This window comes from Pipistrellus kuhlii, unplaced genomic scaffold, assembly GCF_014108245.1.
Source record: "Pipistrellus kuhlii isolate mPipKuh1 unplaced genomic scaffold, mPipKuh1.p scaffold_m20_p_16, whole genome shotgun sequence".
In the NCBI taxonomy this organism is placed as follows: Eukaryota; Metazoa; Chordata; class Mammalia; order Chiroptera; family Vespertilionidae; genus Pipistrellus; species Pipistrellus kuhlii.
In genome coordinates, this window is record NW_023425471.1 from 958,871 (window position 1) to 976,947 (window position 18,077).

General features: G+C 46.8%; 1 protein-coding gene across 1 annotated transcript in view; it reads left to right on the forward strand.

The window, feature by feature from the left end:
• The window catches only part of PRPS2 (phosphoribosyl pyrophosphate synthetase 2), a 32,240-nt gene extending 14,516 nt beyond the window's left edge, over positions 1-17,724 (forward strand). Inside the window, exons 3-7 of the mRNA XM_036439716.2 lie at positions 2,058-2,156; positions 3,069-3,193; positions 12,623-12,796; positions 13,896-14,055; positions 15,294-17,724. Coding sequence (XP_036295609.1) covers positions 2,058-2,156; positions 3,069-3,193; positions 12,623-12,796; positions 13,896-14,055; positions 15,294-15,386 — 651 coding nt within the window. The 3' untranslated portion in view covers positions 15,387-17,724. The remainder of the gene's footprint in view (positions 1-2,057; positions 2,157-3,068; positions 3,194-12,622; positions 12,797-13,895; positions 14,056-15,293) is intronic.
• Positions 17,725-18,077: the final 353 nt, after the last annotated feature.

The following is an 18,077-nucleotide window of genomic DNA, read 5'->3' on the forward strand; positions in this document are numbered from 1 at the left end:
AATGTGAGAGACACATGGATTGGTTGCCTCCCATACGGGCCCCAACTAGGGCTAGAGATTGAGCCTGCAATCAAGGTACATGGCCTTGACTGGAGCTCTATCCACTGAGCCATACCAGCCAGGGCTGCCCTGTCCCTTTAGAAGGAACAGATCATTTCTTTCCGGAGTCCTCAATGCCTTAGAGGAGATCTGAACCAGTTCTGGAGATCAAACACACTGGCTCAGCAGAGACGGGGTGTAGGGAGGGTGGCAGGTGTGTGGGTGTAGATAGCACTGAATGGCCTCCGGAGAGGGAGAGCAGGCCGTGGGCACAGGCAGGGGCACCCACGTGGCAGAGGCAGCCAGAGCCAGGCTGACTGTGGAACAGAACAGGGGAGTGAACAGTGAGACTTGAATGATAATATGTAGTTAGTTGAAAATGTTGAAAATTTTTTAAAAAATGACTTTTCCCATAATCTCACTATCTAGAAGCATCTCCTATTAATATTTTGGCACATATTCTCCAATTTGTGTGTAAAAAGAATTGTGTGTGTATATATATTTGTATCTATTGTATTTATATTACTTTAATGTTTCTTTTTCTAAAAAAAGAATGGTGTATTAGAGAAAAGACAAATTCTCTGTTAACATTGTGATGTAATTCCTGTCTGTTTTTGCATGAACATACTGTGTGTGTGTGTGTGTATTTAACAGGAATCATTGATTTTTTTTACTTTTGTGAATGAAGTCTTTTTCAGCTTTATTGAAATATAGATGCCATTTAACTGTGTCAGTTTGAATGAAATCTTTTAAGCTTACGTTTTTTTCTTTGTGACTGGTAATAGGAATACTGTTGTTTACAGCAAAATGCTGTACTTTTTTTCTAGGTCTAATCACGTGTGTTTAGTCTCTTAGATTTTTTTTTTTTTAATGTGGACAGAGTGTCTACAGGTTATGACATGGCCACTGAAGCTCTGGAGAAGTCAGGTCATTTTAAGAAGGAGACGCAGTCCGTGAACCACAATGCTCTGCTTTTCTAAACGTTACATGATTAATCATCTTGAGGGGTTCTGCCTTCTGCCTGTTTCTTGTTTCTTTTGTGACATTACGTGTGAGCTCCCAGCTGCGGGACATAAACTCTTCGTTATGAGCTTAGAAGCTAGCTTTGGCCTTCAGGGCTGTGCAGGGCGGAGCCCCGTCTCCCCCGCCAGCCCACATTGGCTCTGTCCCTGGGGCCACTGCCTGTGACCACATTGGACTTCGTTCAGTTCCTGGATGTGATCTGTGAGCCTGAGTGATATCACACAGGCTGCTCTTCCTGGAACACTGGTCTGCCTGCCTCTGCCAGCCTTCAGAGCGGCTTCCTCCAAGGGCCTCTGACAGCCAGTCTCCTTAAACTTGATGTCCTTCATGCAGGTGTCTCTCTCAGTTCCTATTGTACATGCTTGTCACCATTTGAATTATTCAATTTATGTTATCGCGCTGAACAGTTTAATCATTGGCTTCTTTGACATTGAAAAATATTTTTATTGATTTCAGAAAGGAAGGAGAGGGAGAGGGAGAGGGAGAGGGAGAGGGAGAGGGAGAGGGAGAGGGAGAGAGAGAGAGAGAGAGGGAGAGAGAGAGAGAGAGAGGGAGAGGGAGAGGGAGAGAGGGAGGAACATCAATGATGAGAATCATTGAGCTGCTGCCTCCTGCATACCCCACCTGGGGATCGAGCCAACAGCCCGGACATGTGCCCTTGAACAGGAATTGAACCATGGCCTTCCCATTCACAGGTCCTTTCAATCACTGAGCTAGACCGGCTGGGTGACATTTGTTTCCTATACCCAGTGTCAAGCACATCGTTTCGCAACAGTACATGTAAATAGTAAATATTTGTGAACTGAATGGGGTGAATGTTTTTGTTGTTATAACATTAGTTTTCTTTATTCTTATTAATGAAATAATTTAAGAGTTGAAATGGTTGTTAATTTTCTTTATTACCATGTTATAAATGAGCTGGCTGTTAGCTTCCTCATGTAAGTCCTGTGGGAGGAATCTTTTCCTGTTCTAACGTCCGTGTCTTTATGTTTTAGAGTCGTGCTCCGATTTCTGCGAAACTTGTGGCCAACATGCTCTCGGTGGCTGGCGCAGACCACATCATCACCATGGACCTGCATGCGTCTCAGATTCAGGTTCTGGCATTTTCTTTCTTGCCCTTGGCCGTGATGGGGGGCTTAATGCAAGTGCTTACATCCTAGCTGTTAAGGTCACTGACTTCTGAAGGAGGTAACGTGACTCGTGTTTGAGTTTGTGGCGACTCTCTGGCTTTTCATCTTTCCTGAACTGGAAATAGAATTTTGTGCTGATATGCTGTCTCCAGCATCCCTGTGTCTCCAGTCTGTTCTGGAGGAGTGGGGATGCCTTCCTGGTGTAGCAGATGCTCTAATTCCATCTCAACTTTGTGAACATCATTAGAGTGGCAGAGTGGTAATGTGTGTCTGTGAACCTCTTCCTAACGTAGTGCCTTCAGCTAGCAAAGCGGCCACTTGTCCTGTGCCTGCTCTGTGATCGAATGAGCATGCAGTGTGTTTAGCTTATCAGAAGCGACTTACGAAGCCACAAATCTCCCCCGCTGCTCTGCACCTGTTCTGTATCCCTGAGAATATAGGCGCTCAGAAGGTGCTAGAAGTGTCCCCACAGAAAACAGATGGGACTGAAATATGCTCCTGGAACATAAGTGTCTTTTGATTTAATTCTGTTAAAATGAAGAAAAGGGAGGCTGTTGAGAAGGCTTTCTTTGGATACAAAATTTTAAGTTTTAACCACTGAGCCGGTATGGCTGAGTGGATAGAGCGTCGGCCTGAGGACTGAAGGGTCCCAGGGTCAATTCCAGTCAAGGGCACATGCCCGGGTTGCTGGCTCCATCCCCAGTGGGGGGCGTGCAGGAGGCAGCCGATCCTTGATTCTCTCTCATCATTGATGTTTCTCTCTCTCTCCCCCCTTTCTTTCTAAAATCAATAATAAATATATCTTTAAAAATTAAAGTTCTATTTAAAGAAGATCATCTTTTCAAAAGGCACGCCCTGATGCCCCCTTCTCCTCAGGGCTTCTTTGACATCCCTGTGGATAACCTGTACGCGGAGCCCGCGGTGCTGCAGTGGATTCGGGAGAACATCGCAGACTGGAGGAACTGTATCATCGTGTCCCCGGATGCAGGCGGTGCCAAAAGGTAGGCGCGGCCCCAGCAGGCAGGTGTCTGCATTAGCTGGCGGCTTCTCCCCTTTCCTGTGCCTCAGAGGAGGAAGCGTATTCAAAATGATTTAATACTTTATTTTGCAAATGAGGGAGTATGGAGCAGCGGGCTTCGCCTCCGCCTCCGGAGCAGAGCGCTGTCCTCTTTGTCAACATTTCATCACTCTTGGGAGAAAAGAAGTTCATACACTTGTATTTGTTTTCAGCAAAGAGTATGTCTTGAGTTTTTAATAAGGTTTTTTTTTATTATTATTATAAAAGCAATAGCCTAGCCCAGTGGTCGGCAAACTCATTAGTCAACAGAACCAAATATCAACAATACGATTGACATTTCTTTGGAGAGCCACATTTTTTAAACTTCAACTTCTTCTAACGCCACTTCTTCAACACAGACTCGCCCAGGCCGTGTTATTTTGTGGAAGAGCCACACTCAAGGGGCCAAAGAGCCACATGTGGCTCATGAGCTGCAGTTTGCCGACCATAGGCCTAGCCCTAGCTGGTTTGGCTCAGTGGATAGAGCGTTGGCCTGTGGACTGAAAGGTCCCCAGTTCAGTTCTGGTCAAAGGCACATGCTTGGGTTGCAGGCTTGATCCCCAGTGTGGGGAGTGCAGGAGGCAGCCAGTGATTCTCTGTCATCATGGATGTTTCTATCTTTCACTCTCCCTCTCCCTTCCTCTCTGAAATCAATAAAAATCTCTATATATAAAAGCCTAAGCGACCAGCTAACTGGCTGAACGGCCGGTAGCTATGACGTGCACTGACCACCAGGGGCAGACGCTCAACGTGGGAGCGGAAACCACTGGCATGGAAACATGGAACAGAGTGATGAATCTCAGAGGGTAGGGGAGAGTGGGAAAAGAGTAACCAAAGATCTTACATGCACAGGTTTTTATATATAGAGGTTAGGTTTTTATATAGAGAGATTTTTATTGATTTCTTATATGCACACTAGAGGCCCTGTGCATCCATGCCCCCCTAGGGTCCCTCAGTCTGGCCTGCATCCTCTAGCAATCCAGGACCCCTTGGGGGATGTTGGAGAGCCAGTTTTGGCCCAGTCCCTGCAGGCCAGGCTGAGGGACCCTATCAGTGCACAAATCTGTGCATTAGGCTTCTAGTATATTAATAAAAGCAATAGCCTAATTGGAAAATAAGACTTTTAATTAACAACACGATTGACTAAGATGACCCTTCCTACTACAAACACTTGGAAATGGTAGCCAAAATAGAACAAAACTTTAAAGAAGCAATAGCTGCCAAAACCAGTTTGGCTCAGTGGATAGAGCATCAGCCTGCGGACTGAAAGGTCCTGGGTTTGATTCCGGTCAAGGGCATGTACCTTGATTATGGGCACATCCCCTGTTAGATGTTTTCAACTCTCTATCCCTCTCTCTTCCTCTCTGTAAAAAATCAATAAAATATATAGTTTTAAAAATATTTAAAAAAAAAAAGAAGCAATAGGTGTTCATGGAGCACCAAGAAAGAAAGGGATGCCCTGGCCAGTGTTGTTCAGTGGTTGAGCATTTTCCCATACTTCAAGAGGTTGCGGGTTCAATTCCCCATCAGGGCACATGCTAGGCTGCAGGCTCAGTCCCTAGTAGGGGGCGTGTAGGAGGCAGCCGATCAATGATCTCCTGTCATGCATGTTTCTCCCTCTCCCTCTCCCTTCCCCTCTCTTTAAAATCAATAAAAACATATTTTTATTTATTTTTTAAAAAAATATATATTTCACCGACCTTTTACACAGAGGAAGGGAGAGGGATAGTTAAAAACATCGATGAGAGAGAAACACCAATCAGCTGCCTCCTGCACACCTCCCACTAGGGATATGCCTGCAACCAAGGTGCATGCCCTTGACCAGAGTCGAACCTGGGACCCTTCAGTCTGTAGGCCGACGCTCTATCTGCTGAGCCAAACTGGCCAGGGCAATAAAAACATATTTAAAAAAGAAAGAAAGAAAGAAAGGGGGCTATATGGGGCCAAGAAAGAAAGGCTGAAAGCTGTGCTCTGGTGGCATGGGGGTCACGTGTCAGATCCAGGAAGAAGGTGGTGGCTTGGGTGTTGGCACCCACATGGAAGCTTCCAGAGAGAAAGGGGCAGAAAGGGTGACCTCTCCCCTGCAGCCCGGAGGAAGGCCAGGCTGAATGTACCTGGGCCTTTGAATGGGGGGAGGCATCAAACCGGAGGCCTGGGCAGCAGAGTGCGGGCACTGAGTGACATCAGTGGATGGCGCGGAAAGATCTGGAAGGCTCTGCAGACTCCGGGACTAAAGGGGCAGCAGGTCCAGGCAGTGCTCCTGCCTGCCAGGGCCTGCAGCTCAAGGTGACCTTGCAGGACTGCCGCTGCTTCCCGGGAAGGGAGAAAAGGTGGAGTGGAGTTTTACCGCCCAGTCAGGTGCCTCCATCAGGAAGGGAGAGGTAAGAGAGACCTCCAGCCCTAGCTGGTGTGGCTCAATGGATAGAGCGGCAGCCCTCGGACTGAAGGGTCCCGGGTTCGATTCCGATCAAGGGCATGAACGTGGGTTGCAGGCTCAATCTCAGGTCTGGGTCAGGGCATATGCAAGAGGCAACCAATCGACATGTCTCTCTCATGTCCATGTTTCTCTCCCTCTCACTCCCCTCCCATGCTCCACTCCCTAAAAATCAATGGGAAAATATCCTCGGGTGAGGAGTAATTAGAAGAGGCCGCTGTCCAGGCCGGTGAGAAAGCAGGGGAGCTAAATGTGCTGGGGGAGACTGTGACCACCAAGCTTTAGGGCATGTTTATTTTGATTTTTTTGTTTTTTTTACAGAGAGGAAGGGAGAGGGATAGAGTTAGAAACATCGATGAGAGAGAAACATCGATCACCTGCCTCCTGCATACCCCCTACTAGGGATGTGCCGGTAACCCAGGTACATGCCCTTGACTGGAATTGAACCTGGGACCCTTCAGTCTGCAGGCCAATGCTCTAGCCACTGAGCTACACTGGCCAGGGCGGGCATATTTAAAATGCAAATGCTTGCCTTTCATTTGCCTCTCATCTACCTGCCGGCCAATTGGGCCCCTAGGAGTGAAGCTCCGAGCTTCCAAGGAGCCCAGGCAGTGCAGGCCCTGACCCTGGGAGAGCCCCTTTGTGCCCTGATGTCACTGCTGCTCAGATTCCCGGCACTGATGGGGCGGGAGACGGGGCTCAGGCAGCAGCAGGAAGTGGCCCTGTGAGGAGATCATACATGTGTAAGAGGCAGAAGCAGAGGTCAGCTTGCAGAGACCCCAGCCGGGCAGCGATGGGGCAGGAGCAGCGCCGGGTCAGCCCAGCCAGGCCCCCAGGTGCAGACACGGTGTGCCGTGTGGCTGAGAAGACGGGACTGTGAGGACATGGGGGGTGGTTTCCAGTGGCATGTTTGCGGTGTGCTTGGCACTGACTTAAGGCACACAGCGCAGTCTGTGTTCAATATGACAAGTCCACTGGCTGATGGAAGGTCAGAGGGGAATAAGTGGGCCACGGGGCACATGAACATGAGATGGAACTGTTATTAATAACACCTTTCTTGCCCCAGCTGCTTTGGCTCAGTGGATAGAGGGTCGGCCTGTGGACTGAAGGGTCCCGGGTTCGAGTCCATTCAAGGGCACATGCCTAGGTTGCGGGCTCGATCCCCAGTAGGGGGTGTGCAGGAGGCAGCGATCAATGATTCTCTCTCATCATTGATATTCTATCTCTCTCCATCTCCCTCTCTGAAATCAATAAAAATATATTAAAAAAAATAATAACACCTGTCTTGAGAAATAATTCCCATACCTACAGTTTGCCCATTTAAAGTTCACAGTTTAGCTCAATCTGTGTGGCTCAGCGGTTGAGCGTCTACCCAGGAACCAAGAGGTCACTGGTTTGATTCCCAGTCAGGGCGCGTGCCCGTGTTGCAGGCTCAATCCCTAGTGGGGGCCATGCAATAGGCAGCCTATCAGTGATGTTCTCTCTCATTGATGTTTCTCTCTCTCTCTCTCCCCCTCTTCCTTCTTCTCTAAAAATTAAAAATAAAGTGCACAGTTTAGTGGTTTTCAGTATATTCACAGATTTGTGCATCGGCACTGCTATCTACTTCAGAACACTTCCATCACCCCCAAAGGAAATGCCATGCCCATTAGCAGTTACTCCCCGTTCCCTTTCGCTCCAGCCTGGCAACCGCCCATCTCCTTCTTGTCCCTGGAATGGGCTCTCTGGCAGGCAGGCAGGTGAGCGGTTAGGAACCAGCAGTACTGGATTGCGAGAGGGATGTCCAACTGCCGTTTAAGCCTGATCCCTGGAAACCGATAGTAGAACATCCTTCGAGGGGTCCCAGATTGGAGAGGGTACAGGCTGGGCTGAGGAACACCCCCTCCCCCCCCCCCCCCCCCGCCCCCGTGCATGAATTTTGTGCACCAGGCCACCCGTTTCATATAAATGGGATCATACAATATGTGGCTTTTGTGTCTCATATTTCTTTTTTTTTTTTTAAACAAAAAAAAGTTACATTGGCAGCTAATAAGCCAAAAGAATAATCAATTCCAGAAACCTTTGTGCCTTTTCCTATCCCAGCCCTAGTTTTCAATATATAGTCTAAAAATATAATGGTCTTCGCAATCATTCAAACAGAGTAGCATTTCCTGTTCCTTTCTTTAGAGACCTGAATTCTTTCCCATGTCAGAATGACATCTTCTCCCTTTTTATTTCACAAATGGTAACGTGCTGTACATAAGACTTCATTTGCTCCGTTGTTTTTTTGCCGCTGGGTAATACCCCATTGTGTGTGTATGTTATGATTCCTTCAACCAGTTTCTGTTCTTCACTCTTAGGTACTGTTTGTACTGTCACGTGTCACTTAACTACAGGAATATGTTCTGAGAAATGCATCATTAGGCGAGCCCCTTGTGGTGTGAACTTCACAGAGTGTACTTGTACAAACTGAGATGGTATAGATTGCTACACAACTAGACTGCATGGTGTAACCTGTTGCTCCTAGGCTTGTCAATATACGTGAATGCTGTAGGCAGTTGTAACATAATGGTAAGAAGAGGCACAGTAGAAATACAGCATGAAAGATACAAATGGTGCACCTGTATGGGGCACTTATCGTGATGCAGCTTGTAGGACTGAAGCTGCTCTGGGTGACTCAGTGAGTGAGGGTTAGTGCATGAGAAGGCTTGGACCCTGGTTGGCAAATTGTGGCTTGTGAGCCATATGCGGCTCTTTGGCCCCTTGAGTGTGGCTCTTCCACAGAATACCACCGCCTGGGCGAGTCTATGTTGAAGAAGTGGCATTAGAAGAATTTTAAAAAATTTGACTCTCCAAAGAAATTTCAATCGTTGTACTGTTGATATTTGGCTCTGGTGACTAATGAGTTTGCCGACCACTGGCCTAGGACAACACTGTACACTGCTGTAGTCCACTGTACATTTTAAATGTCTTCCATCATAAATTAATCTTAGCTTACTGTAGTTTTTTATAAACTTTAAAGTTCTGTTTAACTTCTTGACTTCTTTGTAGTAACACTTAGCTTGAAACAAACACATTGTACAAAAATATCCCAAAGAATGTACACACACACTTTGAATAATTATAAAGGCAGTGTTTATTAAAAATACATTTCATTGTCAAAATGGAGCTACTCACTGTGAAAGTTTGTATTTTGGGGGGACACCCTGTATTTTTTTACATTCTTATTCTATAAGGCTTTTATTATTTAAATTTTTTTTTTTTTTTTTACTAAACTTTCTTGTTAGAAATTAAGACACACCCACATTATTAGCCTAGGCCTACACAGGGTCTGGATCATCAATATCACTGTCTTCCACTCAACATCATATATATGTTTTTTGTTTTTTTTTTATTGATTTCAGAGAGGAAGGGTGAGGGAGAGACAGAAACATTCATGATGTGAGAGAATCACGGATTCTCCTCCTGCATGCCCCACCCTGGGGAGAGAGCCCGCAACCTGGGCATGTGCCCTGACTAGAATCGAACCTGGGACTCCTCAGTCCATAGGCCGGTGCTCTATCCACTGAGCCACACCGACCAGGGCAACCACCTCCACATCTTGTCCCCCTGGAAGAGCTTCATCTCCTGTGACAACAGTGCCTTCTGGAACCTGCCTGAGGCGCTGTGTGTGCGTGAGCCTTCCTCTCTGTCAGTGCAAACCTTTGCCTGGGCTGCTGTGGATAAGGTCAGGCGCCCTTTCCAGTGTGTTTATTTTCCACGAAGGTCTGTTCCTGTCTGTTACTTATTGTTCTCTTGGCTGGAGGCCTTTAGTTTGCATTGTAAGGAGTGCGGCCCAGGGAGAGGTCACGCCTTTGTTCCTTGTGTGCTTGGTTGTGGGGGGGAGGGGGGAAAGGGGGGCTGATATTTCCCCAAGTTTTTCATTTCTCCCCTTTGTGTATTTTTATTCTCTGCAGGACTTTTAAAACATTTTTTAAAATATATTTTATTGATTTCTTACAGAGAGGAAGGGAGAGGGATAGAAAGTTAGAAACATTGATGAGAGAGAAACATACATCAGCTGCCTCTTGCACACCCCCCACTGGTAATGTGCCTACAACCAAGGTACATGCGCTTGACCAGAATCGAATCTGAGACCCTTGAGTCTGCAGGCCGATGCTCTATCCACTGAGCCAAATCGGTTCCAGCTTTTAAAACATTCTTATATAGTCCTATCTACCCTGTTTCCCCGAAAATAAGACAGTGTCTTACATTAATTTTTTCTCCCAAAGTTGCGCTAGGTCTTATTTTCGGAGGATGTCTTATTTTCGGGGAAACACGGTATCTCTTCTTCAATTATGGCTCCTGGGTTTCTGAAGGATTCGCCCTCTAACAACATTTTTCTTCTTCCATGATTTTGTTTACTTTAAGGTCTTTATTTTATTTTTATTTTTTATTGAATGTATTGGGGTGACATTGGTTAATAAAATTATCTAGGTTTCAGGTGTACACTTCTATAATCCATCATCTGTATATTGTATTGTGTGTTCACCAGCCCAAGTCATTCTTTTCTTTTTTAATGTTCCAATTTTCTTTGACCTGAAAACTGTTTTTGGCATTTAAAAAAATATATATATTTTTTTTATTGATTTTTCACAGAGAGGAAGAGAGAGGGATAGAGAGTTAGAAACATCAATGAGAGAGAATCATCGATCAGCTGCCTCCTGCACACCCCCTACTGGGGATGTGCCCGCAACCAAGGTACATGCCCTTGACCAGAATGGAACCTGGGACCTTTCAATCCGCAGGCTGACACTCTATCCACTGAGCCAAACTGGTTTCAGCTGAAAACTGTTTTTGGAATAGAGAGTGAAATAAGAATCCAACTCTGTTTTCCCCTCAGCCATCTAGTTGTTCTAAAACTACTGAATAAATAACAGCTTCCCCTTACTGACATAAAACACCGTCTTTTATGGAAAGTCCCCCTGTCAACTCCTGCTTTAAGAAGGGCAGAATCGGTCCTAGTCAGTTTGGCTCAGTGGGTAGAGCATTGGCCTGTTGACTGAAGGGTCCCAGGTTCGATTCTGGTCAAGGACAATCCCTGACCCTAGTTGGGGCGCATGCAAGAGGCAACCAATCAATGCATCTCTCTCACATTGATGTTTGTCTGTCTCTACCTCTCCCTTTCACGCTCACTCTCTCAAAAAAAGAATAATAATGAAAAGGGCAGAATGAGCTAGCACAGTGGTCAGCAAACTCATTAGTCAACAGAGCCAAATATCAACAATACAATGCTTGAAATTTCTTTTGAGCAAACTTTTTAAAACTTAAACTATACAGGTAGGTATATTGTTATTAACTTAATTAGGGTCCTCCTAAGCTGGCCTTTGCTAAAAACTCAAGGGGCCAAAGAGCTGCCTGTGGCTCGCAAGCTGCTATTTGTTGACCACCGAGCTAGCAGAGTAAGGGGCCGGCCGGCATTGAAAGGCTGTTTGCTCACAGCCCCTGCAGCCCCACCCCTGCCCCCTCTGCCAGGAGAGTCGGGGGTTTGCAGGGCTGTTCTCTGGAAGTGTTTGCCTCTCCCTTCCCTCCTTTCCCCAGTTGCTGCTACACCTTGTCATCCTCAGGCTGGACTGGGCTCTTCCCAGCTGACAGAACAGCCTCCCAGGTAACACGTGATCTGTGCAGCTGACATTACCTGTAGCCTCCGTACTTGGTGCAAAAAGTTGTATTTTACCAAGGAACATAGACATTACTATGATCTCTGAATGCATCATAATCTGGCCACTCAGTGTATATATATTTGAGGCCCGGTGCATGATTTCGTACATGGGTGGGTTCCGGCCAGCCTGGCCAGGGGAGGGGACATGAGTGGTTGGCCGGCCTGCCTGCTGGTCGAACTCCTGGTCAAGGGGCCAATTTACATATTATCCTTTTATTCTATGGGACAGACACTAAGTGGCTAGATTATTATGCGTTCAGAGATCATCATCATCTGGCCACTCGGTGTATATCTATCCCACAAATGAGAACTTGCTGCCTTAGAAAAAGCTTTGAGGCTTAACTGGTTCCCAGTCAAAAAGTACTTAATGTCGCCACAAGAGGGCGCTCTTGGGTAGTTTGCGAAGCGTGATTGGGTTGACAGCTAAGAACGAATAAGCCTTAGAAGGAAACACATCTGCCACTGTTGAAATAGTCATTATTAACCAAAACTGGTACACGGAGATTGTGAAACAGAGTATTTTATTGACTTCAGAGAAGAGGCGAGTAAAGGTAAACCTGCAGTGACCTACTCTGAAGAGCTAACTTCCATCATCCTGGGGTTATACAGAGTCTCCCATTACACTATAGTCTCAGCTGAGCTGGAGGCTTTCTCTCAAACCCCCCCTTACCTCTCACTGCCCCCTTACCCCCTCTCACCCCCCCTTACCTCCTCTCACCCCCCCTTACCTCCTTTCACCCCCCCCTTACCTCCTCTCACCCCCCCTTACCTCCTCTCACCCCCCCTTACTTCCCCTCACCCCCCCCCCCCCTTATCTCCGCCATCGAAAGCAAACAAAATGATTTAAGGTCCGCAGAACCAGACCTTAGCTGTATTCCAGCTTCTCAGGATCACCTGCTTTTCCAGGCTCTGTTTCTGCGGATGCCCCCTGCTCTCCCAGCTCCATGATGCATTTACAAAGCCGGTGGTCTGCAAACTGTGGCTCGTGAGCCACATGCAGCTCTTTGGCCCCTTGAGTGTGGCTCTTTCACAAAATACCACGGCCTGGGCGAGTCTATTTTGAAGAAGTGGCTTTAGAAGAAGTTTAAGGTTAAAAAATGTGGCTCTCAGAAGAAATTGCAATCGTTGTCCTGTTGATATTTGGCTCTGTGGACTAATGAGTTTGCTGACCACTGGGCTAGGACATTGCTAACGTTCAGCTGGAAAGAACGAGATGTTCTGATGGGCCGGAGTTAACCAGTCCTTTTGCGTCTGCGCAGGGTCACATCCATAGCGGACAGGCTGAACGTGGAGTTTGCTTTGATCCACAAGGAGAGGAAGAAGGCGAACGAAGTGGACCGGATGGTGCTGGTGGGCGACGTGAAGAACCGCGTGGCCATCCTCGTGGATGACATGGCCGACACGTGTGGCACCATCTGCCACGCTGCTGACAAGTATGAGGGGCCGTTTTGGGGAAGTGTTAGGCTGTCTCATTAAGAAGGGGGAATTTCAGCTTTAAAAAATCAGGCCTGTTTTTCTTTTTTAAATACATTTTTATTGATTTCAGAGAGGAAAGAGAGAGAGAGAGAGAGAGAGAGGGAGAAACATCACTGATGAGAATCATGGATCGGCTGCCTCCTGCACTCCCCACACTGGGGATCGAGTCTACAACCCAGGATATGCCCTGACCGGGAATTGAACCCTGACCTCCTGGTTCATAGGTAGATGCTCAACCACTGAGCCATGCCGGCTGGGCACTATTTTTCTTAATTATTTCTGTTTGCTTAGCTGTGGCGTTTCAGACCAAAGAAGATTGTAGGCCCTTTTATTTTTCCTTGGTAGGAAGAAGACCTTGGTCCTCTATGGCCTGGTTTCCATGTTCAAGGTTGAGCTGTCAGCAGATTTTATAAAGGGTCCCTAGAAACAGCACAGAAGGAAAGAGACCATCTTTCTGGCTTTCTTGGGTCCCACGTCTTCTGTTCAGCCTTCACTGCAGCCTTCAAAGGCAGCACAAAACGAAGAACATACAGTTTCTCAGTGGCCCTGGCCGGTGTGGCCCAGTAGATAGAGTGTCAGACTGAGGATTGAAGGATCCGGGTTTGATTCCAGTTGGGGGCACATACTTTGGTTTGCAGGCTTGATAACAAAGCAAAAGCAATGATTTTTTTATGTTCATATGCCAACAGAATGGTATTCTGGCTGTTGGGGTTTAAACCAGCGCCTCTCAGCCAAGGGTAGTCTTGCTCCCTAAGAGACATTTTGGGTTGTCCCAGCTGGGGGGAGGGAGCAATCGCCATAGGGCAATCCAGGGGTGCAGCGCAACAGAGAATTCCCGGGCCCAAGGCCAAGCTCAGTAGTCCTGGGTTCAAGGCAGACCAAGTACATTGCCAGCACATACCTTAAAGATCGCTTTTGGCTAATACATGGGAATGAAATTGGTTTCATGCTTTCCTTTATGGAACACACTTTCTCCTTTTAAATTCACACTAATAAGGGACTGTTTGTTTGGCGGTTGTTTTTTTGTTTGTTGTTTTCTTGTCTTTCATTTTATAGGCTGATCTCGGCGGGAGCCACCAAAGTGTACGCCATCCTTACCCACGGGATCTTCTCTGGGCCGGCTATCTCCAGAATAAACAGTGCCGCCTTCGAGGCCGTGGTGGTCACAAACACAATCCCTCAAGAGGACAAGATGACCCACTGCTCCAAGATCCAGGTACTGTCTACACTGCGGGCGGAGCCAGGCCGCCAGGCCTACCTTAGATAACCGAAAACCGCCATCGCGCCTTCTGGGTGGGACTAAGGCCACTGTCAGCAGAGGCCGCGGCTTCTCCCGTGGGAGGGCCTAATGCATGTCAGGTCTCTGAGAAATGCGGGGGCTGGCAGAGGTCAAAGTCGGAAATAGTAAGTGAATAAAACCACAATAATAAAACCTAGGGCCCAGCTGGTGTGGCTCAGTGGTTGAGTGTAGACCTATGAACCAGGAGGTCACAGTTTGATTCCTGATCAGGGCACATGCCCAGGTTGCAGGCTCCATCCCCAGTGTGGGGTGTGCAGGATGCAGCCGATCATGATTCTCTCTCATCATTGATGTTTCTCTCTCTCTCCCTCCCTGAAATCAGTAAAAACATATTTTAAGAAAAAAGAACAACAGTAGGAAAGAGGCTGTGAAGCTAAGCAGAATTAACATATGGCCAATAAGTCCATCTGATTAGTCACAGTTGAGAGTCTGCAAGCAATGGCCCCCGGGCCCAATCCGGCCCACCATCTGCTTCTGTAATTAAAGTTTTATTGGAACACAGCCACACCCATTCATTTATATATTGTCTGGCTGTTCTCACAACGAAGTAGAAAATACTTACTACTGAGCCCTTTGCAGAAAAAACAGTTTGTCGACTGGTCCTTGAGTTAGAATCATGATTGCTGTGCTCATAACGTTATACAGTCACTGCATTTTCTGAAACCAAGAGAGAAACCTTCTATATAACCGAATAAAATCAATTATATTTAAAAACAACAAACGATCCCCGCCGGTGTTGCTCAGTGGCTAGAGCATCGGCCTGGGGACTGAAGGGTCCCGAGTTTGATTTTGGTCAAGGGCACTTGCCTGAGTTGCAGGCTCCATCCCCACTGGGGGGCGTGCAGGAGGCAGCCGATCCATGTTTCCCTCTCATCAGTGATGTTTCTATCTCTCTCTCCCTCTCCCTTCCTTTCTGACATCAATAAAAATATATAAATCAACAACCCCCCGAGAAAAGGGTGTTTCTCGGTAGCCATGGGCCTGCAAAGCTATTGGGTATCTGCCCTGAAAGTCCCACTCCCAGGATCCCATAGGGTTTGGTGTAAGAGGCTGTACATTTGGAGACTGTGAAATAGTGCCGATTTGTGGGCTTTTGTGTGTTTAACGAAATCTGATGCCTCCCTTTCCTGGCCTTCTCTGTGTCTGGCGCTCAGGTTATTGACATCTCCATGATCCTGGCCGAGGCCATCCGCAGGACCCACAACGGGGAGTCCGTGTCCTACCTGTTCAGCCACGTGCCGCTGTGAACCTGGACGGGAGCACGGAGCCAGCCTGCCGGCTTCTGAGAGTGTGTTTGTACTTGATTCTTAGCTTTAGGGCTCAGCAGTTAGAACGCAAGACATCAGATCTCTGTCCCCCACCAAGACCCACTGCTTCCCCCTCTGTACCTCGAGACCGTCTCTTTCCAGTGTGGGGTGAGGGCGGGCGTGATTGATCTGTGCACTGTCATCGACCTGAAATATTCCTGTCATCTTGACTTGTTCTCACAGGTGACATTTTCCTTTGTCCTCTCCACATTTTGAGGCCACAGCTTTCAAGTGTGTCATTCCAACGCGTGGCAGTTCATAATTTATATACCAATAGTTCAGGGTTTCCCAGCGGTGACATTAGGATAAAGACTTCCATGCAGGCATACAGGGATAATGCTACTTATGGCCATTCGGGTATAGAATGAGCCCTTTTAAGAATACTTTAGAAAATGTCTAATACCGTGATTTTTGTGTGTGTTATTGTGCTTAATTGGGACCAAATTTTATGTCGTTTAAGACGGCCAGTCACTGTTACCACTTCTGAAAAACATGTAACGGTCACATGTTAGAAATGTCATGTTCTCAAATTCCAAAAGGATGTTGAGTGGTCCGCCGGATTTAGATACCATTGCTGAGAGAGTGTCTGTGCTCACGGTCACAGCCGTGCTGGCCTCTGTCCATCCCAGACTCACAGTTCTTTGGGCATCTCTTGTCCTGTCGTCGTCTTGTCTTAGGTGACATTTTTAGCTCTAGCTTTTACTTGGCCTTTTTCCCAATAATTTCCCCAAAACAAAAATGTTTAAAGCCCCCTCACATGGACTAATCAGATCATCATTTTGCGTTTGACCTAAATAAAAAGGTGGATTTGGGCGAGTTACACTAAATGCCTATTTCCACGTCATTCGTTTTGGTTTGGAATGTTCTTTTGTTGTTCCTAGTCAGTTGCAGCAAGTCTAGGCAACTGATTATTTCAGCTAAAGCCTGAATTAATTTAGCAACTGATTATTTCGGCTACATGAAAAATGGGGGCAAGAAAGACCCCCACAAAAGTTACCAATAAGTAAGCTTTAGTTCCTGCATTGAAATGATATTCAAACGGGGGCCCAGGAGTGATGGTGGAGGGAAGATTGCTTGCTCCCCAAGATGGCCCTTCATGCCATCCTCCTACGTCAGGCGCCTCCCCGACTCTGCAGAAGGCATGCTTGCCTCTTTGTAAATTTCATCGCGTGCCCGTTGGTGTGCGATCATCCAGCCCCAGAAGAGGAGAATTTGCCCGCATAGAATAATAAGCAGCCATCTCCCCCTTCCTCTGCTGAATTTTAAAACTGGGAAATTGGAACCAATTCTTTAAATTCTGCGGGTGCAGACGTGAAATCTATTGAAGCCATTAGCCAGTAGAGCAGTCTTGAAGGTCTCGAGCTTCATTGCAGCAGAGGAGGGATGGAGGTGAAAGAGTGTCATTGTGGTCATTGCAGAAACTATCATTTCTTTGCCCCTTTAAGTGGTTTGGGAGAGGCAGTGACATAGCTTGGGAAAGCCAGCTATGCACTACAGATGACTGTATTTAAAAAGAGTCGACTTGAGAGAGGTAAAAAGTTTAAGTAGATGCTATGTAGTTTTAATTTTTGATAAATGAGTGATACCTACCTGCATTTCTTGGATCTCTACACCTAGAGAAGTGAAAATGTAGTTACGAACATGCATACGTAGACAGCGTGGCTTACAAGTGTGGACATGTTGACGTGGCTAACACCAGTTGATGTGAAGGTAATCATTTTATCTAACATGGATAGTAACTTAGAGTTAATTTTCAAATAGTGATCTGAAGATTCAAACATGATAAAAAATCTCTTGTCATTCTCTGACTTAGGAACTGATTGTTACATTCTTTAGCACCACGTGTGTGTGTGTGGAAGTGCTTCTAATACACTGATTAGCTCCTTAGACTAGACTAGGGTACATGCAGTGGCGGTGTTGACATGAGCTGTTTGGGTTCAGTTCACCCCGGCATTCGCTTCTGTTGCTGCTGGTGCGAAAGCATTGAAGTGAAAACACTGGGGAGGTGGAGCCTGCCCAGCCCTGCAAAAGTGGAGGCCACCTCGGTGTACAGCCAGCCAAAAAGGGGGGCAGAGAAATGGGAACATACAGAACCGCTCCGCCTCCAACTTCATTTCCATTCATACGCTAACTCATGGCTGTCCTTCGATAGGGGACATGCCAGCTAGATGGGGCACATAGCACTTGCAGTGTTTGTCTTGCCTTAGAACATGCGATCTGAAGATCTTCCAATGCTGTACTGGAACATTTCAATAAAGTTATACTACTCCTTTCCTTCGTGGTGTGTATCCTCATTGTGGAGTGATGTGTTTGGATGGAGTAATGCGTTTTCTGCAAATGTGTGTGCTACTGTCGCCCGCCACAGAAAAGGACAGAAAAGCCAGAAGTTAGATCTTTTCCAATTGGAAGGTATCTCTGAAGGATGGGTTAGCAGTCTCCTTGCCCCAAAGCATACAGCTGTGTAGCAGAAGGCATCCAAATCCAAGTTGGTCATTCTAGACGTTTCCTATAAAATTGGAGATCATCATGCCTTGGCTGGTTTGGCTCAATGGATAGAGTGTCTGCCTGCGGACTGAAGGGTCCCAGGTTTGATTCCAGTCAGGGGCACCTGCCTGGGTTGCATGGGTTGCA